Raw genomic sequence first — 8,338 nt, 5'->3', positions numbered from 1 at the left:
GTGCAGCAGCAGAATGAAGAGTTACAGAGTAAATCTGCCAAAGGAAAGACACATAGGAGACTAGTGAACTCCTCAGAGACAGCTACAGGTCTTCTCTGCTGTATATATACTAGCAGCAACCCAGTTAATCTAATAAAAAAAGAGGAAAAAATTCAAATGCATTTTTATTGAGTTTTGCCACAAATGAGTCATATGGAGAAAAAATAATCAAATGAGCTTTGCAATTTAATAAGAAAAAGAAGATTTATACACACTTTACAGGTAAGCTGTAAAACTATTCATTGTTTGAATCAGAAGATTTTTCTAACTGAAATAATAGACTAGAAACAAAAGCAAAAATCTCAGCCAAAAATGTTTTCAGTGAAGAGATGAACTATAGTGAGAGGTCAGGTAAAAACATCTTCTACTCCAATGTAATGATGTAACCAACTGCATTTTGTAAAATACTAGAAGAACTGCAATTTATTTGATTTTCCAGTCTTAATAGTGGAATTACTGTATGACAAAGAGTTTCCTAATTATTCTTTCAGAGGAAATGTTTGTCTCTGTATCATAAAAATAATTTGAACCACTAAGTAAAATAAAGAAGTCAACTGAATCTGAAAAGGTCTGGCAAGATCATTCAGAAACTGACTATAGAGAAGGACAGATGGATCATCTTCAAGAACTTATGCTACACCAGTGACCGATAGAACATCAGTAAATGGTGTTAATGAGCTGATAATTACCAATGTGAGGACTGCAGGGCTGGGCTAGAAATGCTATTTTTCATGAGATTGCAGTCTCTTACTGAGCACACACACACTGTGCTATTTCTTATGCATGTTAATGTCATATATTCTTTCGAAGTACTAAAGCACAATAATACACTAATATAAAATCCTTTCCTGCAAATACTCTTATTCACTTGTGGATAGACTTATTGATTTCAGTGGTGCTGCTTGTGGGAGAAAAGTTATACACATGCTTCTATGCATGTAGGAATACAATTTACTAGACATAATGTCCAATATTTCTTCCATCAAAGTCACTGTTAAAGTGCTCAATGAATTTAATGGGGTAAGGATATAGCCTAAAATAAATCTGATATTTTCTAAATCTTTGGTGTCAAAAGTAGAGAGAAGAAAGACTACACAAAATTAAGCATATATACAGCATAATTGGCTTTGCTTTCATATTAGAGGATTATTTATATAAGATAAAGAACCCTACTATAATAACTCTACATTTTGATATCAGCCTGGCATACCTGTTTTAAACCTGTAATATGTTTATAATCGTAAATGTTCATATTCTTATCATGCAATGGAGTTTCCAAAGGATTTTAGAAAAGTATGCCAGAAAGCTTTAATGTACTCTGTTGTACAGAAATAGCTTTATATGAACCTGACAAGCTGGGAAAAAGAAAAGAAAAACAGGAATAGGTGAGGGACAAATAAAGGGGATAGATAACACAGGAGAAGGGATATGGACCTATAGAATTGAAAGGAGGAAGAAACGGGGCTTGCAGAGGGGATAGTTGATTTGATTAAAATCTGTATTCTGTTGAAGAATGAGCCCCTGATGTATACATAATCTAAGTATCTAATTAAATTTGGGGATCTTGTAGCATGAGAAAACCCCAAAACTTGAGTCTTCTGGTTTATGATGTTGCTATTGTTGGAATTACTGGGGAAATACAATTCCTTAGGTTACTACTGTGAAATAATGTTAATTAAACTCCCAAAAGCTAATAACATATACATAGCATGTGTGTACATTTATGTATATGTGCGTATGCATGCACACACTAGCATATACGATGTACCTTCTCAAGCCATAGTGGCCACCTTCAAACTCCATCACTTTTATTCTATTAGAGTAGAACCTTAGACATACGAACACCTGAGTTACGAACTGACCAGTCAACTACACACCTCATTTGGAACCAATAGTATATAATCTGATACTAGAGAGGGGAAAAAAGCAAATACTATACAGTACAGTACTGTGTTAAACCTAAACTCCTAAAAAATAAAGGGAAAGTTTTAAAATAGGAATTTGACAAGGTAAAGAAACGGTTTTAGTGCTTGCTTCATATAAAAAAAGAAGGTTAAAAGCAGCATTTTTCTTCTGCATAGTAAAGTTTCAAAGCTGTATTAAGTCAATGTTCAGTTGTAAACTTTTGAAAGAACAACCATAATGTTTTGCTCTGAGCTACGCACATTTCAGAGTTACGAACAACCTCTGTTCCCAAAGTGTCCGTTAACCGAGATTCTACTGTATACACTAGGAAATGTGTAGTAGTTTGCTGGCATAAGGAATAGCATGTAGAGGAGAGTGTGCAGACTGTAATGTGACAAATATGGTTTCTTCCTCTTACACATGTATATTTGTAATAGTAAATACTGGTTAAATAAAAACAGAGTATTAAATAACAATTATCCATAATAAACGTGTGATACAGTTCACTAAACTGGTGGGTTTTTACCTTTTTTCAAATCTTTCAGTGCTTTGAGGCACAGATTGTTCAGCACACGTGAATGACTCCTCAGCACTATGCGATTATATTTCTCTTAATCCTAGCCAACTTTGTGTTGAGGGTATGCACCTCAGTGGATTTAATATTACAAAGAGAAACTTGTCTGCAAGTATTCACTCAGTGACCTATTGGCAAGGATGCTAAATAAGGAAGGTGTCAGTGAGTTTTCACTCTTTTACCTTGAGGTCTGGGCACCTTGACAAAGTGTTGCACGTTAAAATCATAGAATATCAGGGCTGGAAGGGACCACAGAAGGTCATGTAGTTTAACCCCCTACTCAAAGCGGAACCAATCCCCAATTTTTGGCCCACATCCCTAAATGGTCCCCTCAAGGATTGAGCTCATAACCCTGGGTTTAGCAGGCCAATGCTCAAACCACTGAGCTATGCCTGCCCCCTCTTTATAGCATCAACCATTTTGAGTTCTCTGATGCTGTAATGTCTCTCGTGAAAGTATGGTCAGTACTTTCAGGAACAAAGATCTCTGAGGAGAGCTGTGCAAATCAGGTGAGTATCACATGTTTGAGGCTTTCATTTTGCAAACCTCTCATCATAGTGCTTATAGTGTTGAATGTAAACTCCTTAGCAAAAATATCCAATATTACTTAGAGTTTTTGAGCACATTAAGATTCAAAAGTATTTAGGAAATGGTTCAGCCCATTTTTTTTATTTTATTTTAATTTTTTTGGTTATCAGTGGGCCAAATTCTGCTATCTCTTATATTGGTGTAAGTCTGGAATAACTCTTCTAAAGTAAATGGGAATTGTATTGAATTGATGTTTTTGCAACTGAGAGTAGAATTAGGGCCATTATTTTTAAGTGTTAATCAACTAATGTGAAACACAGGTCCTCAGATGTTGCTACTGTTCATGTCACTTTGTTTATTTTTCCTTTTTCCCCAGGACTGGCTGTATTGTAATACTTTGGAAAAAGTTACTGTCGTTGATCCCTAATCATGAATTCATCCCCCCTCTGGAGTCCACAGAATGTGCAGTATTGCTTTGACTTTGTTAACAATTCATGTCCTAGAAATGTAAGGTCTACAATAGGTCTTTGGGCTATGTACAGCTTCATGGTGGGAGCAATAGTGCTCACAATGGGTGGAAATATGCTTGTGATCATTTCCATCGCTCATTTCAAACAGCTTCACTCTCCAACCAACTTCCTGATCTGCTCCAGGGCAACTACAGATTTTTTGCTTAGTTTCATGGTTATGCCCTACAGTATGATCAGGTCTGTTGAGTCATGCTGGTATTTTGGAGACCTCTTCTGCAAACTCCATACTTGTTGTGATATAATGCTCTGTACCACCTCTATTTTCCATCTGTGTTTTATCTCTGTTGACCGTTACTACGCAGTATGTGACCCACTGCATTATGTTACCAAAATAACTGTCCCTGTGATAGGACTGTTTTTACTAATTAGCTGGTCTGTCCCATTCTTATTGGCTTTTGGCCTAGTTTTCTCAGAGTTGAATATTGAGGGCATTGAAGAATATGTGGCTTCCACTAATTGCAGTGGTTTCTGTGCCTTCATATTTAACAAGCTTTGGGGAGTGCTGGGTTCTCTTATAGCCTTCTTTTTCCCAGGTACAGTGATGGTGGGGATTTATGTCCACATATTTACAGTGGCAAGAAAACATGCAAGACAAATGGATAAAATCCCAAGTACAATAAAATATGCCTCTGCAATGACAAACAAAATCTCCACAAAAAAAGAGAGCAAAGCAACTAAAACTTTAAGTATAGTCATGGGGGTGTTTCTGTTTTGTTGGCTGCCTTTCTTTATTCTTACGATAGCTGATCCTTTTATTAACTTCTCAACACCTGAAGACTTGTACAATGCCTTCCTCTGGCTGGGATACTTCAATTCTACTTGTAATCCAATCATTTATGGTTTATTTTATTGTTGGTTTCGCAAAGCATTTAAAATGATTGTGACTGGTACAATCTTCAGACCAGATTCCTCTATTCTTACTTTATTTCCTGCAAATACGTAGTTAGCCAGGTAGTTAGCAGTTGCCCACCACTGCTCTATTGGTAAACTATACAGTACATTCTATCCAGCTATTTTCCAGTGATCATTTTGACAGCTTCACTACAATATTATTTCTCTCCAAGTACCAGTTTGAGCCTCCAAGTGCACTGTTTTAGCATTAATTTGTTATCTAGTTGCCCATGTTTGAAAATAGATGCCACCCTTACTCTAGTTCTCAGCATGAATAAGGGTAACAGAACTAAGCCCAAAATCTTTTCTCTGGCTGAAAAACTGATCTTTATCTACATACAAGCTACCCAAGCCAGTCTTATGCACGCAAATGAATGAGTAATTAAGTCTCTAGCGGAAAAGTGTTCTGAATGTTCACTGATTCAGTGTTCGGTTTGCGTTGTAGCTGCTGAGCAATCACCTCTGTCTCCATGCATTACCAAAGTAGCCGAGATCAGCTGAGAACCGTATGAGTCCCAAAAAAGGTGTGTGGGCTCGGAGGATGCCATGGGATGTTGTGAAAGGCCAAAATTATCACTGGGTTCAAAAAAAGAACTAGATATGTTCCTGGGGGGACATGTCCATCTATGGTTATTAGCCAGTATGGGCAAGGATGCATCCTGATGCTCTGAGTGTCCCTAGCCTCTGGCTCCTGTTGGTGGGACAAAGAAGATCTCTTGTGGTGATGGGCTAGCGCTAATTCATATTTGTCACATTTGTCACATTAATTTTGTACTGCTTATGAAATTATGAACCTTCATCCAGAGACAACAATGATAAGATAAAGTTTAAAAACTGGGAATAAATAAAAAACTGATAAAATGTCTTGTACCGAAGGCCCTACTTAATTTGCGATAATGCGGAAATTGCAGAACCTGCAATATTAGGCTTCCCCTGCAATTTTATCAGCCACTGGGGGCTGACAGCGGGAGCCTAGGGCTGCTGATAGCCCCACTGTCAGCCCCCAGAGGCTGGTGACGAGGGTTCCCGTTGTCAGCTCCGTGCATGTCAAGGCTCCTGTATCTCCATTCTCTAGAACATCCCCTTCTTTTCCCTGACACGCCCCCTGACCCTGGGAGCCGGGAAGGAATGAAGTGAGTCTGGTTATACTGGCCTTTGTATACTTAGACATGTAGGGCTTGATTAGAGAGAAGAGCCACAGAGAGTTGGCTGTAGCTCCCCAATGCGAAATTGCCCATCTCCAATGCAAGTTATTTCTGTACAGCGATATTAATGGATTGGACATAATGGATCACCGTCCCACCCCCCACTGCACCCTTCCTCTCCTTAGGCCGGGCACTGTGGGGTGGGAGCAGTTGATGCAGGAGGCAGTTGTGCTACCCCTGCCAGCTTTATGCCAATGCAAAATTTCCTTGTTGAAAGGGAACTCAAGGCTGCCAACCTCCATAGGCTCGAAGGCCACTTTGTGCTGCTTCCACTTATGGAGGACAAAGCAGACTGGAGAATCTGGTCTTCTAGTCCTTGTTATTCAGGAACTCTACCATTCTGCCCTTCATGTGCCATGCCATGCAGCATGGTAGCGTCTTCTTTTTTCCCAGATTCAAAGTGATTTTTAAAAATAATTTCAGGGTTTAGTTTATATAGGGGGTGTGATTTGACAGATGCTTAAACAATGTTTTAAAAGTTCCTGAACACTGTGCAGGACATCAGACAGAGCTCAGGGGATAGACTTACGGAAGCTGTTTTTGTTTGAGGGTTCCCATGTGAGATTCATGTTCAGTCAGCAGCAAAATGCAGCAGAACAGCAAAGGGAATGAGTGAGCTCTGGGGAGAGGATATAATGGGTGTCTCATTAACATGATCTTAAACACCCATAATTAGTGTGACTCTTCTTAGGAACTTTTTGACTAAAGCTGTTTCAGATAGAACTCTTTGTTAAATTTTGGCTCCCAAATAGTGGATAGAATGTGTACATTCTTATTATACAGTAAGGCCTTGAGTCCCAAGAATTGCCTGTAAAGGAAAGAGAGTGCTGCATGACAATCTCTCTCCCATATCTTTTGTATTTCCTCTGCTGGTCAGATTTCTGCAGTGTTCGTATAGCAGGTTGCATCCATAGCTTATGTGGAAGCTAACAGGCAATGCCAGTGCACTCATAGGCACCAACTTCCTCTCTCCCACAGGGGGTGCTCGACCCCCCCTCCACCCCAAGCCCTCCCCCACTCCTCCCCTTCCCCCAAACCCCGACCCTCACCCTTCCTCTTCCCATCTCTGCTCCACCCCTGCCCTGCCTCTTCCCCACCTCTTTCCGCCCCCTACCCCAAGCACGCCCCATCCCCACTCCTCCTCCCCACTCCCCGTTGCTCTTGCATGCCTGTGAACAGCAGATCGTGGTGGGCGGGAAGCACTGGGAGGGAGGTGGAGGAGTGGATCAGCGGGGCCGCCAGCAAGCGAGAAGCGCTGGAGGGAGCAGGGGACGCAGGCTGCCAGTGGATGCTAAGCACCTGCTAATTTTTTTCCATGGGTGCTCCAGCCATGGAGATCCATGTAGTCGGAGCCTATGAGTGGACGACTACCTCCTCCACTCCCTGCTTGCGGATTGTTAAACAGTCAAATAGCACTGTTTAAACATACACAACTAAATTATCAACAGAGGGTGTATTGAAAGTGCGGGCAAAAAAATGCCCATGGATGCAATGCACTCACAACCTCTGCCCCTCCCCCATTTGCTCAATTAAGTGGATATTTGCATACATAGATCAGGTGACGGCATATCCATGGGCATGATATTGCAAAAACTGTGTCATGCTCGGTTCGGTATTGTGCAGGAGGGTGCACATTTTTGTGGGTGCAGCAGCTGAGTCACTCTTTGCAAAACTGACACAAAATGTGCCATATTGACTGCACTGGAATTCAGTTGCCTCTGTTTACTCAAGCAAATAAAATATATATATAAGACATGTGTAGTCCAAGTCTCACCTTTTCCAGAACATAATGCACAGCTCCTCTTTTGTGAAAACCTTCTCTCCCTGGTTAGATGGTTTCTTGTCACATGGCCTATAATAAATGAAGTGGGGTCAGGGGGTCAGGGTAGCTCCCTTTGATGGACACTCAGCTAGCCAGTTAGCTGTAAAACCCCTTTGTGGAGCTGTTCTCTACTTGCTTTACCTGTAAAGAGTTAAAAAGTCTTCCAGATAAAGAAAAAAAAAGTGGGCACCTGACCAAAAGGGCCAATGGGAAGGCTAGAACTTTTTAAAATGGGGAAAGAAACTTTCCCTTTGTCTGTTGTTCTCTCTGGGCTGAAGAGATGGGCAGCAGGAATGCTGTGTAAAGTTTGAACCAGATATGAAAACCATCAGATCATATCTAGAACTCCTTTTAACAACCCAAACATGTATGTAAATTAGGAATGTTTAGGAAGATGCAATTAGGTTTATTTCTGTTTATTTTTTAAGGCTTGTGGACTCCTCTGTGTTAACCCCAGATGCTTTTGCTTGCTTGTAACCTTTAAGATAACCACCAAGAAAACTATTTTGGATGCTTAATTTTTGGAATTGCTCTTTTAAAATCTAGCAAAACCCTAAGTTCCAGATGTATTTTCTTCCTTTTTGTTTTTAATAAAATTTACCTTTTTTAAGAACAGGATTGGATTTTTGGTGTCCTAAGAAGTTTGTGCATGTCGTTTGATTAGCTGGTAGCAACAGCTCATTTCCTTTGTTTTCTTTCTCAGCTCTTCCCCGGGGGGAGGATGTGTGTGAAAGGGTTTGAGGGTACCTCACAGAAAGGAATTCCCAAGTGCTCCTTCCTGGGTCCAAGGGGGTTTTTTGCATTTGGGTGGTGGCAGCATTTACCAAGCCAAGGTCAGAGAAAA

General features: G+C 40.3%; 1 protein-coding gene across 1 annotated transcript; it reads left to right on the top strand.

Annotated features, from left to right (window-relative positions):
- The first annotated feature begins 3,475 nt into the window (after positions 1–3,475).
- LOC144262117 (trace amine-associated receptor 4-like) lies at positions 3,476–4,519 on the top strand. The gene has a single exon (XM_077811754.1). It carries the CDS (start codon positions 3,476–3,478, stop codon positions 4,517–4,519), a length of 1,044 nt encoding a protein of 347 aa, XP_077667880.1.
- Positions 4,520–8,338: the final 3,819 nt, after the last annotated feature.

Source organism: Eretmochelys imbricata, chromosome 3, assembly GCF_965152235.1.
Source record: "Eretmochelys imbricata isolate rEreImb1 chromosome 3, rEreImb1.hap1, whole genome shotgun sequence".
In the NCBI taxonomy this organism is placed as follows: domain Eukaryota; kingdom Metazoa; phylum Chordata; order Testudines; family Cheloniidae; genus Eretmochelys; species Eretmochelys imbricata.
This window is presented reverse-complemented; position numbering and strand designations above follow the sequence as displayed.